Below are 16,776 nucleotides of genomic sequence, written 5' to 3'. Positions count from 1 at the left end.
GAAACAATCAATGTCATCTCAAACTGCTAACAACTCGACTACAAAATGAAATGGGATCAAATATTTTGCTTTCTTGAGCTACAATCCTTTATCGATAGACGTTCACATTTGTGGAGTTCACACATGAAAACTCACAGCCAATGTCTGTGTTATCTATTTTTTGTTGTGACAAATGAGGATCTTGCAAAACAAACGGACAACACTTGAGAAAAAGTGTCCCCCCCCCAGTCTGTCAGAAAGACACACTTCTCCCCTTCCATTCCTCCGGGCTGGCTGTCAAATAATGTTGTGTGCATTTCAGGGAGACACAGGCCCTGCTTAATTACTGCCATGCTAATTGAATCCCAACGTGAGTGATGTATGGGGATAGGACTTACTGTGACAGAATGAAAATGAAATAGTATTAAGCAGCAAGGAAGATAATCCATTTAGGAATGTCAGAGAAACGAGGAGGATTAGTTAATTCTGTGCCATACGGCTCCCCTGTCATACCACATCAAAAGAAGTTTGAAATCTAAAATGTTATCATTTCACTCTCTGAAACTCGTATGTCTCTAAAAACTCCAGATACACTCCTGCCCCAGGCACGAAGGAACACACTGTGAGTTTGGTGTGCCGAGCTACAAAAAAAGTTTTTTGTTAGGCGGACGCAGAGGAGAATGTTGGAATGAGGAGAAAATAAGTGAAGACAATATTTGTATGCTTTTAACAAGACTATTAATCAGCTGGAGAGCATCCACCATAAGGGATAAGATCACTTCAAGCTTGCAGTGATGATAACTCATGGGGTTGAAAATAAAAGCAAATGATTTGCGATGAAGGCAACGCTACAAAGATGGGTCATATTTTGGTAACTGCTAGAGGAGAGTCCGACCAAGTCTCAAACCTTCTATAACCAAAAACACAACTATGACACGCCAAAAATCCCCTCTGAAAAACAATTAGAGAATGTTAGCACAGAGCAGGCACACTGTCAGACAGAAGCAGAAACACACCTCCATACTCTCCCTCACCCCCCTGCTCCTTCCATTATCTGGTACTACAACTAGATCTTTACTTCTTCCATGTATGCCCTTTATTCTTCCTCTCTCCCCACCTTCTATCTATTCCATCTCACTCCTTCCTTTCTTGCCCCGGCAGGCTGCAGATGGTGCTTAATGGAAGCATAACTGAGCGTAACTGCCTCCTGAATAATTCCACAGGCACAAGGTGAGCCATAGGACAGCTCCATATGTGGATGACAGAAAGTGCACACACTCGATACGGTATGCAGCTAACATATCCACATTGTATCCAATGATCTATAAACTTTGTAACAGCGTCATTACTTTCTACAAATTCATTTCTAGAACAAATAAAGTGTTAAAAAAAGAAAAAAAGTTCTTCACAAAAATGTTTTGAGAAATTGAATGGTGATGGTTTGTAAGTTGTAAGTGTGGCGATAATGTATTGTTGTATCATATAACATATAACATCAACAGTGAAAGACTGACAGATCCAAACGGTTGTGAATGATTAAAAATGTGGTAACACTTTAAATTATGAGTAAATGCAGTCATCAGTGCTACATGTAGTAGCTTATTAGCATACGTTTTAGTCACAGATGACTTTTGTCAAAGCCATTATAAATGCTGAGTCATGCTTTTCCACTCAATTACCTAAAATTACTGCTCAGTACTAATGATTGAGAAGTTGATGAGATGCACAAGTTATGATCTTAAGGTAACAGAAAGTACTTAATAATAGTAATCACTATATATATATATATATATATATATATATATATATATATATATATATATATATATATATATATATATATAACACACACACACACACACAGAAATGTGGCACAGCCTTTAAGACTTCCCCTTTAAAAGCTCTTTTTTGAATAACAGCCATGGATATTGTATGAGCTAGATTAGCATGCACGCTAGGCCACATGCCGGACAGCCTCTTCACACTCATGTGGTTTGATATATTTAATGTAAGGTAGTAAGCTGCTGTGCTGTGTATTTCAAGGTTACCCTGGTTAGTTCAATATGCTGCATTGTGGGATATCCGTGGACCAGCAGTTTGAGGTGCACCTAATTTATAGCCTGCCGACTTAATGAAGAACCATAAGGGCAGGGATTAATAAAAACGAAGTTGGTAACATCTTACTTAAAGCGGACTCTGAGGCATAATAAGGCCTTCATAACCATTACGAGCATATATGGTTCATGGTATTTCTGAAAGCTGCTGAGTGTGCAAGAACTTGCGGGACACTGTCTCTTTTTATGGAGTATACTGCGGATATGAACCCAGAGACAGCCATTCTGGCTAAATGATTCTATCATGCTAATACTGGGGGAGGACAGGGAGGGAAATCTGCATGTGGAGTTTTCTGGGAATTAATAACACTTTGTGCATTATAATGTTTTTATCATCATCATCATCAACATCATCCTAAAATGTTGCCACAAACTAAAAGAAAAAAACCTCTTTGTATTGGCAGAGGCTCATTCGAAATGCTGATGAAAAACACTAGCAAAACTGATGAGCCACTTAAAGAGAAAAAGGGACAAATCCATCAAACACGTGACAACTTACTGGCTGAAGAAGAGTTCATTTTATAAATTAAAAGCTATCTCTGAAATTAAAGGTGACACTGTTCGTTAAATGTTGACAAATAAAAAAATAAATGACGATCCTTAGCTGAGCTCGAGGGAGGATGTCCTTCGTTTGCAGAGTTTGACAGGCGACGAGTTAGCCAGGGCGGGGAGCCGAAGGTTCTCAGCCACAAAGTTGCGTCGCTGATCATTAGCCGGATGCGGTGCAGAAAAGCTGTAATTGGTGGACGTGGTGCAGCGGGGCGGGGAGTCGTGAAGGATGTTCCCTCTCACATCATAGGTCCACTGCATGTCTGCTGCCTGTAAGAAGACGATCATGCTGCGAGTCATGCAAGTCATTTGGTCTCAATGCAGCAGATGTATAATTTCTGTAAAAACAATAACAACACTGACAAATGTAATGACCATAACTTCACTACGACTCAATTTAGTCACAACACTGCAACCAATTGTCATTGTGAAGCAAAAAGTCTTTGTGATTGTTGTAAAGTAAAAACACCTGGATGGTCAGTCTGGCTCTGTGCTTGCTGCGTGTGTTGGGAGTGAAGGACACAGTGATGAGAGCTCCAGCAGAACCAACAGGAGGTAACATCCCTGAGGCTGGGGTCACTGTGAACTCACTGCTGCTGCCAGGCCAGAACGCTGCCGTGAAGGGCTCGGGCCTCCTGGAACCAAAAACATCAAAGTCACTGCATGACAAGAAATAATCCCACGATGCAGAAAACAGATAACATGATTGGTTCCAAAGAGGGCATCAAGCAGGGGCCTCATGTGGACAGATCTTGCACTGTCTACTGTTGATTGACTTTACAAGCAAAGCTGAACCTGATAAAGAAAGTCTGACTGAAGCCAGCAAAAGAGAGAAACAGAGGAGCCAATAAGAACAAAGCGAGTAACGAAGAGAAGAAAGCTTGATTTGATGTTTCTTCACAGTGCTTTTGTTACAGAGAAGCAATGAATGACACTTCTCAGTTTTCATGTCACATTGTATTCTTTAATTACATCCATTCAAATGTTACACAAGACAAATGAGGATAGGATCACTGTTTACTTTTCATCCACGTTTCAAAGACGCTATTGTTTCTTAATCTCTACTGGAACTTATTTGCTGGTTCAAAAGATCTTGGAGCTTTTTTAATCTAAAAGATTGTTTCATGTCTGAGGAGTAGTCACTATAAGTTTGTATTTATTTACGAAGAAACTTTCAGTGGAGTGAATGAAATAAGAGGTAATAATCACACACACACCTGGTAGTGCTGGTCAGGCGGAAACCCACAGCTGAAGTCGATTCCAGCTCAGTGGCTTCAGTGAGGATGACATCATCGACCTGAGGCTCCGTGGTGATGAGAGTAATCGGAAACTCCCAGATCCCGCCAGACACGCATTGCACGGCTAAGACGGCTGCACACCTGAACACACACATACACACTTAAGCTTTTTATTGTGAGTCTGTCAATGAAACACAATGAATCTGGTTTGCTTCATTCTGCTACATAATCAGCACCGATATGTTTATGGACATATAGATAAAAACTTGCAAAAAAAACAAGCAAAACGAATGTGGAGGAGAGCGGTGACTAGCACTGCTGTACCTTTCTACAGCTGGACACAGACAAACACGTCTGCTTTCCACCAGCTATTAAATTCATTCCCCTTCTCTTATTTATGTCGAAAACTGTAATCTAAGCATTCCTATTTCTCTAAACAGAAAGCAGGATTCTCTAAACTGGTCTTTAATATTCCCCCTCTCAGCTCATGATGCTCGGCCTCCTCGTCTGGCTGCCCGCGGCACAGAAATAACATGTAGCTAATGGAAGAGCCTATTAGCAGCACCACACCCCCCGTCATTTCCTCATGGAGAAGTCATTAGCTCTCCGAGGTATTGATTCTACCAGGGCACGCCTCATTAATGGACTCCACAGATGAAGACGGGAGCTGATAAATGAATGCACTCCTCACTCAGCAGGACGTCACATGCAATGTACAGTAGGGAGGACAGTAGAGAATAAGTGCAGTGAGACTTTTAACTCTGAGATCAGTTGCAATATTTCCACCCCATATGAGTTGCCATGGAGAAACTGAAGTCTTCTTAAGATCAACTGAGGAAAGTGTCAGGGTACTTCACAGGCTGCTAGTCTGATCGTAAACAAGAAGTCCCTCGTGGAAAATATGTCCTCTGTCAGTAACTGCAGGCTCCTTCCAAACCCACAAAAAGTCGACTTTTGCTCCGGAGGCTTTGAGATACCTGCTGACAACTGATGAGCTCAGATGTTGTGCTCTACGTTCAGAATCATCTTAAATAAAGAGAAGGAGCAGATGGCCAAATGTTAAATAGATTGTGTGGCAGTTCAGCTCATGTGAGACCATGTGTGGTGTCACCAATTCCACCTTACTTACTCTGGTTTTGGTTGATACAGAATTAGTGAGATGAGTGTTTTTGAGAAACCTCCCTGCCCTGAATGCTTTTTAGATATAAGTTCAACGTCAAAGGCCCGAGTGTGCTTTGATTAAAAAGAGCAGGAGGAGGTGGAGGAAGACCCCTGGTGTTTTTTGGACACGCCAAAGCTAACGTGTCATCTATGGGGATTAGAGCTAACATTTCAAGTACTTTTAAAGCAGCAGAGCAGCTAATGAGCTGGCCTTCGTCTCTACCTCCAAGAGCACTCAGCATCCTTTAAAAACAAACATTAAGACTCAGCACAAGTAGACAGTTAGTAATAAATGAATGCAGAGACCACACCCACCTGAGAGAGAAAATAGAAAGAGAGAAGTGTAGAGGGAGAAGGCATGATTAATGAATGCAGTGTTTCCACACATCGCTCAGTTCGAGTGTGTTATCTGCAGAGAGACGAAAAACCGATTGTGTTTGTTTGTCTGTGTGTGAAAACGTGCTTGTTTTGTTTCTGCTGACATGTTATTAGCATCCTTTTGTTGTATTTCTGCACAGAGGCGGTGTGCGTATTTGTTTCTCTGAGAGTGAGCAGATTTGTGCCTCTTTTTCTTTCTCTTGCGTGCGTGCTTTTTCCACTTCTAACACGTTTGTGTGGCTCTCTTAGAGTCTGCATCATGCTCTCACAGTGTGTGTGTGTGTGTGTGTGTGTGTGTGTGTGTGTCTTGTTCTGTCAGATAACGAGTGTTGTGTTCACCTCTCTCTACATCCCATTTAATGTTTCTGTTGTTAGTCTTCCTTCAAAGTTGCCTGTACGCTTCTTGCTTATTTGTAGTTCGATGCTTTTCCCCGAGTGTGTGCGAGATGTTTGTTTGCTTTAACCGTAACATTGGAGTGGATTTGAAGGAAAGAACAACAGGATGCAACTGAAAAGAAACTTCAGTGTGTATTTCACTTTACAGCATACTTGTTTCTGTGTCATGTTTTCTTTGAGCATGTGTGTGTGTGTGTGTGTAGTGCTGTTACCTGCATGGCCTGAGGGGAGTGTAGACTACATTCAGCGTGAGTGTTACGATGCCAGTCTCCGGGTCCCTGCTCACCACCTCAATGGAAGCAGAAAGGGAGTGTTGAACCTCGGCGTGCTCGGTCTCACTGTCTGATCGAACCTCACACTGGAAGTCTTCTTTGGTTAACTGCGATTCTGTCCAGAATAAAAGCAGACTGTGGCTGGCTGGTTTGCTTCTCTTTTCTAATGTGTAAATGAATGTGATGCTCTGATTAGTTAGTGTGACGCCAACACACAATCAGACCACTAATCAATCACATGCTGAGCTGAATCAGACAGATCCTGTCACATCTTGTTATCAGAGATGACAGTTTCTCTTTTCTCATTCAATTCAATTCTGCTTTCTCATGTTCAGAAATATTTCCCAGTAAACAATGTTCCGATTTACTCATTAACCTCATTATTCCATTGTTGAAACACGGTCTAAAAAGTGATCTCAAATTTCCATTTGAAAAAGGAGTAAAAATCAGAAAACTGGCCCACACCTCCTTCTCCTTTCCGATCTTGATTTCCTGGCACACACCCAGTGAGCTGTAGATCCACCTTCCTCTCCAGATGGCAGCCCGCTTCACATACAAGCACGACAAGTGGCCGGTTCTCAACAGGCGTTTCGATGGGAATCCCACGGAGAGGGTAAATCCAACACATGGTGGACAGTTCCTGCTGCGACCTAAAAAATAAAAGGAGTGCATTATTAATTCATACATTTTCTTAAAGCTAACAATGACTCCTGTACTTGTTTTGCTGTTTGCTAAAAGGGTTGTGCACAATGAGACACACTAGATACTTAGCCAGAAAATAAGGTCATGTAGCATTATGTTTGTCATTCCCAACCCACTGCCCTTTTAAAATATTTCACCTGATTCATTCAAATGGATGTTTTCAGGCTTCTTAAGAGATGAAAACTTTTTCATTTGAATCATGCAGGAAGCAAGGAAACCTCTTAAACATGCATTCTAGTACATTTTTAATGAGAACATACATGTTAATGAGCATTGCGTTATGTCTAGAAACCTGTCTGAGACCAGGCTCAGACCCAATTCAGCCTCCTTTAATGATAGTAAGAGACAAACCTCATGTGGTCGGTACTCAAGGTAATGTTGTTGCTGTCGTGGGGGTTCAGAGTGATGTAGAGCCAGACTTGATGTATATCCATTGAGTTAGGTGCAAACATCACAGGCACATCCAGACTGGCTCCTTCACTGATCTGTATACCTGCAGCTGAAGGACAGATGCACAGTCATGCTATAATGTTAAAATGTTATCCATAAGCTGAAGGACAATGAACGCGGAGAGTGATTGGTTAAACACCTTCAGTGTGGCTCAAAGCTAGAGAGAACGCCTCCTTGTGTGTAGCAGCTTGGTGGAAGTTTGGCCCCCCACTTGGATCCACATCTGATGCATAAAAAATATCAGGAACAGATAGTACCAGTGACAAAGTGTATGGAAGAAAGAGGAGAAGTTTCTGTGACCTGTGAGTGTGATACTCAGCACGGCTGGGAGCTCAGTGGGGTTTGTGAAGGGAATGGTGATGGAAGATTTGGAGCCGATGGGGGACGAGATGCTCAGAGGCTCCTGGCTCTGTGGTCTAAGGCCTCGCCCACTAAGCAACACACACCACTCCTGCACCTGAAGAGGCAAAAAAAAAGACAGATTCACTCATATGCAGGAGGCCAGAGGGAGAGACGTTACATAAAAATGAAAGAAAAGGGTGTGGAAATAAATGTTTATCTTGTTTACATCAAACAGCAGCCTCCTGTATTCTTTAATAAACCACAATCTGGACCATGAAAAGCTTCCTTTAGTATTGTGATTGCTCCAAGCTTAACGTGTTTGATTGATAAGAGCACCTGCTTTAACTCACATACGATGGAAAAGGAATCAACTTTTTCTGCATTTTGTGTGTCTGTGTATTTGTGTGTGTGTGTGTGTGTGTGTGTGTGTGTGTGTGTGTGTGTGTGTGTGAAGGTGGGGGACTGTGATCTATGTCATCCATTTTCTCCCTGTGCGTTTTTGTGTGCTTGTGTGTGTGTGTGTGTGTGTGTGTGTGTGTGTGTGTGTGTACTGTATACACCTGAGGGCACATGAAAGTGATCTTTGCCGTGTGGTTCCCCTCTCCGATGGATGAAGGACTAAAACGGACGCCAAGCTGGGAGAAGGAGAAGGGCTGCACAATAATCTGATACACACACACACACACACACACACACACACACACACACACACACACACACACACACACACACACACACACACACACACACACACACACACACACACACACACACACACACACACACACACACACACACACACACACACACACACACACACACACACACACATAGAAGTAAACAAACACAGAGAGTAGCTTTCATGGGGACAGTAAGGGAGGATAAATCCTTGAAATCACACTTCTCAGCAACCCACAGTTTTATATCCATCAAGTCTTTTCCTCTCAGGGAGAACAGAGACTCCTGTTTGTTTGATCCTGACGACAACTATGTTATCAAGTGTCTTGGTGCATGCATGGTTTGTTTAAGATATACAATGCAAAGTGAAAAACAAAAATCAAATGTTAATCAAGGTCCCTAGAGGCAGAAAAATTATTTTTTATGTATAAGGTGACAAATTATTGACATAACTGGAGATGGAATACGGCTCTGATATAAAGAACAAAAACGATGCCAGTCTGAGAGTGTGTTCATACTGTGCTTGTTGAGTCCATCTCCAGTGTGTAGTTTCTGGGGTTACTGTTGGCTACGCTTATGTTCAGAGTCTCAGCTGTTGGGTTTACCAAGGGAATGGCCTGTCTGGTCCACCTGTCACACACAAAACACCTTTTGTTTCAGCACGGGGAAAAATACACAATAACATAACAGCAGTTGACAGCATTAAGAAGCTGTACAAACTAGAAGACCAGGAACTTCCAGATATCAGAAAAGGTGTTTTAGGTTTAACTGGCCTTATAGCACAGTGACGTTTTGCTAGTTTTCTCTCATAATCAAAAGTCATTTCTAAAGAAGTGACACATTCAAAAAGAAACGTAAAGCTTATCTGGCATCGAGGCGCGGAGGAAAACATAAAGTGAAAAGCCTGAGGGTAACGGGTGAATGCCTGAGAGGACCTAAATGTTGAATTTATCATTTACTTCGCTAATTAGCAGTGTGCACAATTGATATGCAGCTTTAATTGCAATTCATTAGTGTGGTAAACTATCTCTCTGTTCATTACTCAGAGTGGACTTCTGTAAAAAACGTTTCTCCAGTCTAGCACAGAAATGTTACAGCACACAAAGTAATTCTAAAGACTAGGTTTGGTGGAGCATGACACTTTGAAAGATGCAGGTGTGACAATGAAACAAACAGCCATATGTTACTGTAGATAAGATTTGTGACACCTTTTCAAAACATCACCATTATAGATTGCCATGTTGAGGTGAAATAAAATCAGGGCAACATTTTATTTCTCGCAAATAAAGCAGTGAGCATTCCACTTTTTGTTTGAAACATAACTTTTGTTGTGGGATGTTTCAGAGTCCAAAGCCTTCATTTTGGAAGACAGAACCAGCCAAGCAACAATGCACACCACTGACTCGTGGGGAAAATCCTGCAGATATGTTTTCAGCTAGGAACAAATCCACATTTTGTTTATACAGCGTTCAGTCGCAGCCAATAACCCTGCAGTGAGATATTGTTTGTTGGTTTAACTGCACCTACTTGCCCAGATGACAGCAGGCCTGTGGCAGCTTGATGACTGGAGGAGGAAGAGCATAAAGCTCCAGTTGATACCAGAACTCCCCCACCAGCTCTGACTGGAACAACACACTGGAAGAAAACACAAACCAACGCCAACACCAGAAGACATAATAAAGATTTAAAACATTGTTCAAAATAGACACATAAATCACCTGCCATGCGCTCCATAGTTACACAGCGGCCATTTTCCACTGCTAGTAAATTGTATTGTTTGATGTTAACATGTAGGAATGGGAAAAGTCATTAATACCTTTTTTTGAACTTTTGACAGACTTACTTGTTTGCATTGCATACAGAATTGTTGAATTCCCAAGAATGATTTATGGATCATTCAAACAGCTTCACTTCCACTCACTCTCATTTATTCTTTACATCCTCCTTTCAAGCAGGTGGGTTCAGTGGCAGTGCGGTGAGTCTTACCTGCCTATACTCTTCCCCACTCTGACAGGGGCGAACGTAGCTTTATAGGTGAGAGTCTCCCGTGGGGGAATTGAAACCCAGTTGGCTCCGTTCAGGTCGTCTCCTTCCAGGAACACATCCAGCATCAGCAGCTCTCCTCGTGGGTTTCTGACAGGGATCTCTATGGCAACTGAGCTCTGGGAATATTTCAAAGATGACACCTGTTATTGCTTCCTCCTGTGATGTTGTGATAAGTCTTTTGATCGTGTTGGAGATGGAAGATAAAGTTCTCCTGTAACAGTAGCCAGCAGCAGAAGCACTTCTTGTGCGATAATTATAAAGATACTGAACAGAATCCTCTCTTAGCTCTTTCCTTCAAAATGGATCAAGTAACAAGCTACAGAAAAATGCTCAGAGAGCTGGCTTGATTTTTGAACCTGGTTTACTTAACATGGATTTACCACCTCAACTCAATTAGCTTGGATTGTTAATTAGGCTAAGGCTACCATATTGCTTTAAAACAAAATCCTCCTATCTGAACTCCGCCTATATCAGATTTGAAATTGTATTTTGGTGCACATCCTTACCAGATTTTAAAAAATACATAAACAAACTTAAAGAAATAAAAGCCAACATTGCACTTTGGAGGGTGCATTTGTGCTTTTTGAAAGAGCAGACATTTCCTTAATTAAACTAGAATCCTAAAGAGGGAAATACAAAGGAGATTTGAAATACTTTATCAGGTGTGTAACTGACAACCTGTGTTTGAAACCATCATCATACTGAGGTTATCTGCACATGAAATGAAGCCAAAGTGACACATTCTGTTTCATTTCATTCAGTATGTATTATAAAGGCTTTGTTGCTCTAACAGGCCTCAGTTTATTGAACTTAACATTAAAGGTCCACAGCAGATCCAGTGTATTGTGACAAGAAAGAAGCCTGTCATTCTGTTATCCTGTGAACAGAGCTTAATCTTCCACACATGATCGCTTTGCTGGATTAACACCATGAGCGCATATATTTAGTCAGATCAAACCCCCGTGTTAAGAAATTAATACACTGCTGCGTGCTCACTGCTTTCTAGACATGAGCAACATGTGTCAAATCAGTCCTCCATCTGGTCTCTTCTGTCATAATCAGATGAGCGATGGATGAATTTTGTTTACATCTGTAGTCCTGGGGAAAATTCTACTTGACATGCTAATGTTTCTTCCACTAACAGATATTTGCAACAGTATCAATAAATGTGCAACTGTGAATGCACGTTTGCAGAACTTACCTGAGCAACACACAGCACATCTATGACCTTGACGGGCGCAGCTGGCTCGCATATTATTTCCAGAGAGAAATGCACCTTGTAGTGACTCAGTGTATTCGCTGGATTACAGGCACACACATATCCATACATTTGAATAAACTGTGTATGCAAAACCGGTTGGCGTAGTTTAAATTATAATCTAAACACCATACTTGCGAGATGCATTATTATCTCTTGGCACTTTTAATAACCTAGATATCTCTATATGAACTAAGCTTACCTTCATGTTTGTCACCGTCTTGCAAGTCCTCAATTTCTACGAATGACAAACAGCCTGCAAGAAGTTTAGATTTCTTAATTTCTGTTGTTTTATTTATAGTCATAAAATGTCTTTTTTTTAAATTTAGGTTTGTAGATGTGTTTTTGTGTGACTTTATTCTGTTCAAGTAATTAATCATTCACTGTGAGCGTTTTGTACTGACACAAACACATCAAAATAAGAGGCATTAAAGCGATGTACACTGTTTGTCTGTTTAAATCTGTTTAAGCAAACATAAAGGACTAGAGTAGACAGATGAAGATGACATTTGAGTGCAGGTGTCTTCCACATCACATATTTACACACCTTAAAAGCCCACAATCGCAAATATGCAGCAGGAATAGAACAGTTACCTGTTACCTGTCTGTTTTCCTCGTTTCCATGGCGACACAGCCAGCGAGTATGGAGCACTGTCACCAGGCTTGATCTCTAGGGTGGAGGGGCCACTCACAACAGTGAGGTCTGTCACCACCTGCATTCATGCGTGTGTGTAAAAACGGTACAAACAAAAAGCAAAGCTGGAGAAGAAAAGAAGAAACACACACGCTCCAATAGATGCTCATTAATTTACAAATAGCCTACAATGCATGAGATACATAATGAATTGTGTTGTATACCCGTTGTACTTTTGTATTACAACTAATAAAGAAGGAACACGAGACCAGGGAAGTTGCTCTTAACGTGTATTAACTTCTCACACAGGACTGAATACCATGACAACAGAAGGGGGGCGTGACGGTATCTTAGAAGGGACAAACTTAGGCTGTCAATACACAACAAATTGACTTAAAGGTATTTCATAGTACTTTACCTCCATTGTGTTTTCTTCAAATTACGTTTTTTTTATTAAATATTACATTAAGAATGACGTAAGCCCAACATGTTCAAAGTTAAAGAAATCTAGCTCACTATAATACATCCATTCCTGGCCACTGTTTAGTACCTTACTTCTAATTGGCCCCAAAAGCCCAAACTTGCAAAGATACATTGTGTGTAGATACTAAAGAGAAACAATGAACTGACTTGTTAAAGTATAGCTGTCAGAGAATAATGGTCCAACCATTCATCCATTTAAAATATCTACTTTCCACATCATTGATGGGAATATTTGTTTTAACTGGCACAGTGGTTGAGGATAATGGTGCCTAATGTTATTCTGGTAATGTGCCAAACAAAAGACAAACTCTAAGAGCTCAAAGCATGCCTGCACTCACTTCTTTAGAGCATAATTTGTGGTTGTTTTGTGCATGGGTGCTCCTTGTACCTTTAGAGTTTGGGTCTTTCGGCTGTAATTGGGGACATCCAGCTGCGTGTGTGTGGTGTTTCCCACAGAGCAATGTAATACCACATGGTCCACAGGCAGGGGGCGCTCTCCATCTCCTCTGAGGGTAAACACGAGCACGGTGCTGTCGTAGTCATTGTGCAAAGACAGCTTGCCCTGCAGGTGAAGGGGTAAAGTCCAGGTAGACACATCTGTAGTTCACGTTTAACTAAGCACAAACGATGGCAACTGCATACCGAACTTCAAATGCAGTTTAACATTCTTATGGGACACGATCATGAACTACTATGATTCTATTAACTGTTAATATGATTATCTTTTTTTTTTACCTATAGTTTCCTGCTAACACATAATGGATTTTCCTGAAACACATTTATAATACATGGACTTCCTGCATTTATACATTTAGTAATCATTTGTTTCAAATCTTCGAACTTTTGATTGACAAAACCAATCAACCAATATGATCATCAAATAATAATTGCAAAAAAAAAAGCTATTGGCTCCTATCTAAGCCCCGCCCACTGGATGTTTATTCGTGTGGATGCATTGGTGGTTCACTGGTAGAATTCTCGCCTGCCGGGCCAGGTTCGATTCCCGGCCAATGCAACATACTTTTTCCCCGTTAAGTCTGCTGAACCTTTTTCATTTCTTATGGCTCTTTTTTTTAACGTATGATAGGAAGCGTTTAAGAAGCAAAGAAACTATAAAAATATAGTCCCAGAGCCTGAAAATAACAGCGTTGATTGCCCTGATTTGACCTGAGGACAAGACTTTTTTCTGCAGATGTAATGTATATCTTTACAGATGTATCATGTGAACACAAATCTTTTAAACATAAGTCAAAGGCAGAAGGGATGTCTCAGTAGATGGGCATGAGATGAAACTTTGTGATATGATTGTTTATTGAAAGATGAACAGTAACACAAAATCTTTTCTCTGTGAGATCAATGTTATTTTTGTTCGTGGACCCTGACAAATAAACTAAACTAATTTTAGCCTTGTTTTTTCTTTTGCACCAATACACCAAGTCAAATTCCTCATATATGTAAAAGTACTTGGCAATAAAAAAAAATCTGATTCTGATTTATACTGTTGTGATGACTTAATTAATTAAATAATTCCTCTCTCGTCTTTCTACCAAATGTTTGAGCAATGAAGGAATCATAACCCACCTCTGGCTGAATTTCATGGCTCTAACCTAGTATTGCAGCACATGATGAAGTACAGACCCTAATGCTACTGAAACAATGATAACATGGGTGCCATTCAAAAACACATAACCTATACTAAAAACATTCTGATTTCAAATTAGCTCAAGTTTAGCAACAAACAGTAAACATCTTCCCATCTGACCGATGGGACTCAGTGCAACGGTCTTGTTTCTTACTTGTTGGCTTAATCATGATCACATATAATGATACATAAAGGGATCGTCTTGATGATCTGAGTCAGGAAACATTGCGCTGAAAACTCATGGGACAGGTCCTCTTTGCAAAACTCAAAATTCTTCAGGCTGCAGATTGAATTGATGAAAACATAAACAAAGACGCAAGAAGAGGCCATAATGAGCAGTCTGTGATGGTAAAGGAGCTGGTGCTTTTCTGATTTCAAATAGGACTCAACTGCTTAAATGTCTGTTGTCCCAGATCAATAATTTTTCAGGCACATCTTGAAAGTAACGTCAAAGTCACACGGGAAAGCCAAGCATTCACAGTACACGACTTAATTTGAAGGAGAATCTTCTCAAACTTGCAGTTTCCCATCTTGGCAGCTTCTTCTTCTTCTTGTCTTTTTTATGTCGTTTGTGAATGTGGGAGACAGCATGTGTGTAAGGAAACGTCAAAGCCACAAAAGAAGGAGCAAAAACTATCATTTAGTGCCTAATATGAGTACAGCATGCATTCTTACATGCACAAATGTAGCTTTTGAAAACTTGTAGGACTTAAATTAAAATCTATTGAAAGACTGTTACTAGCAAGAGTGTGACAAAGAAAGACCAAAACCAAGATGTGAAATAATAACAGTTCATTAAAGAATAACTGAAAAGGTATTACCATGACTTTGCATTGTGCAGACGGCTGGAAGGTGAGTGGGTAGTTTGCTTTTGTCCCTGCAGGCACATTGACGAGCTTTGGGCCAGAGAATCCTTCACCACAGAGCTCAGCGTGCATTTTCCAGTCTTGTTGGCTTTCATTGTGCTGTGAGAGGCGCAAAGGTCCAATTATAAAATAATTGCTCTATTCTACATTTGTATCATGTCTTTTTCTGATTACAAACATTAAGTATACCAAAACACACTTTGTCTGTGCTCGTTTACTGCTGTAGCCAGACTTATCATCTCTCTCCCAGAAATTAAGATTCTCATTACGTTTATAATTTATATCACCAATCATAATTGTTCAAATGCATTTTTAATATCCCTTGAGAAGTACTTCACCCACACAGACTGACTTAAACATTTTCTTGCCCCTCTCACCAGTGGTATGTCCTGTGTGACTGAACGGTGAGCGGGCGACCTGAAGTCCAGGTGGACAGATCCTCCCTGCAGGAACAGATGAGAAAGTTTAGCTAACATTGAAAGTAACCACATGGACCACTATACAATCCAGCATTTACGTCATTGTTTTTAAAGATAAAAGCTTCTACCTGAGGAGTAACATCTGCCTCTAACACATAGACCCTAGTATCACACAAGGACTGAAGGACCACCAGGCAGGTAAATTGCCCCACAGAGTCTGCCTGGAACCGTAATGGGACGTCCACACAGCCACAATCTAGTGAACAGAGAGAAGATGCAGGGAGGAGAGCAAGTGGACAAATTAAAGACAGTGGAGACAATGACATCTGTTAAATACATACAGCATGATCAAACCTTTTTTGAAACCCAGGAATTGTTGCTGTTCCTTTAAGACCAAGAAGAACAACAAAGGGGTCCAAACATGTCAGTGGCTGAATAACATTTTGTAATCACCCAAAAACCAGCAGCTGTGGGACTTCCCACCTCTTGCTTCGCTGAACTACCGACTTTGCTTTTTCTCTAAGTATTTTGCCATAGTGGCCTGTATGATAAAAAATAAAGCCCATACAGGTGCATGGATCAGCCAAGTCAATTTCTTCAATTTTCTTCAATGATACGATCATAGAGTCTCTTTCTATGTGTGTACCTGTAGGATTCTCCCATGGTATGTTGGTGTCTTCTTTTATGGGTATTATAACAGCACTGGGTAAAGTGAAGTATTGTGGCAAAGACACCTCCACACTGTATTCTAGTTCTTTGTTGTCTTGAACACCTCTCATCTGTGTGGCCTAAGAGGAAAGATATTATGGACAGCTAGTTTAATATTCTCAAGATTCTTCCAAAGACACGCTTCCAGATGCATGTGTGCGTGTGTGTGTGTTTGTACCTGATATTTGAGAAGCTTGCGAGCAGCTGTGGCTGCCCTAACAGTGCTGCTGTGCAAAGTGTGTGTCAGCATCCGCCTCCTGTGTTCATCTGCACTCATGCTGTGCCGACCCCAGATGGCAAGAGCTTGCTCCCAGTACATATTGACAAGCGGCACGTGCAGGACCTCCTCACACACCTGGCCCACCCTGCAGCGGAGGCTCAGTGCCGACACACACATAGCTGGGTCTGTTAGTGGGAAGAAAAAAACCTCAGTGTTAATATGCATTGATAACATTTAATAC

The 16,776-nt window shown here is 41.0% G+C and overlaps 1 protein-coding gene across 2 annotated transcripts in view; it reads right to left on the bottom strand.

The window, feature by feature from the left end:
• Positions 1 to 2,403: 2,403 nt before the first annotated feature.
• The window catches only part of LOC306818362 (cilia and flagella-associated protein 47-like), a 37,658-nt gene continuing 23,285 nt past the window's right edge, over positions 2,404 to 16,776 (bottom strand). For both annotated transcript variants that reach the window (XM_079335915.1, XM_079335916.1), the window contains exons 47-67: positions 16,494 to 16,720; positions 16,254 to 16,395; positions 15,736 to 15,863; positions 15,566 to 15,631; positions 15,144 to 15,287; positions 13,069 to 13,242; positions 12,165 to 12,276; positions 11,766 to 11,819; positions 11,507 to 11,604; positions 10,246 to 10,421; positions 9,787 to 9,894; positions 8,778 to 8,889; positions 8,142 to 8,246; positions 7,540 to 7,696; positions 7,379 to 7,462; positions 7,141 to 7,282; positions 6,553 to 6,737; positions 6,028 to 6,202; positions 3,860 to 4,021; positions 3,112 to 3,277; positions 2,404 to 2,912 (exon numbers count right to left, since the gene is read on the bottom strand). In XM_079335915.1, coding sequence (XP_079192041.1) covers positions 2,694 to 2,912; positions 3,112 to 3,277; positions 3,860 to 4,021; positions 6,028 to 6,202; positions 6,553 to 6,737; positions 7,141 to 7,282; positions 7,379 to 7,462; positions 7,540 to 7,696; positions 8,142 to 8,246; positions 8,778 to 8,889; positions 9,787 to 9,894; positions 10,246 to 10,421; positions 11,507 to 11,604; positions 11,766 to 11,819; positions 12,165 to 12,276; positions 13,069 to 13,242; positions 15,144 to 15,287; positions 15,566 to 15,631; positions 15,736 to 15,863; positions 16,254 to 16,395; positions 16,494 to 16,720 — 2,936 coding nt within the window. In that variant the 3' untranslated portion in view covers positions 2,404 to 2,693. The remainder of the gene's footprint in view (positions 2,913 to 3,111; positions 3,278 to 3,859; positions 4,022 to 6,027; positions 6,203 to 6,552; positions 6,738 to 7,140; positions 7,283 to 7,378; positions 7,463 to 7,539; positions 7,697 to 8,141; positions 8,247 to 8,777; positions 8,890 to 9,786; positions 9,895 to 10,245; positions 10,422 to 11,506; positions 11,605 to 11,765; positions 11,820 to 12,164; positions 12,277 to 13,068; positions 13,243 to 15,143; positions 15,288 to 15,565; positions 15,632 to 15,735; positions 15,864 to 16,253; positions 16,396 to 16,493; positions 16,721 to 16,776) is intronic.

This window comes from Symphodus melops (genome assembly GCF_947650265.1).
Source record: "Symphodus melops genome assembly, chromosome: 23".
NCBI classification, from domain to species: Eukaryota; Metazoa; Chordata; class Actinopteri; order Labriformes; family Labridae; genus Symphodus; species Symphodus melops.
Note: the sequence above shows the minus strand (reverse complement) of the source record. Positions and strands in the feature narration are given on the sequence as shown.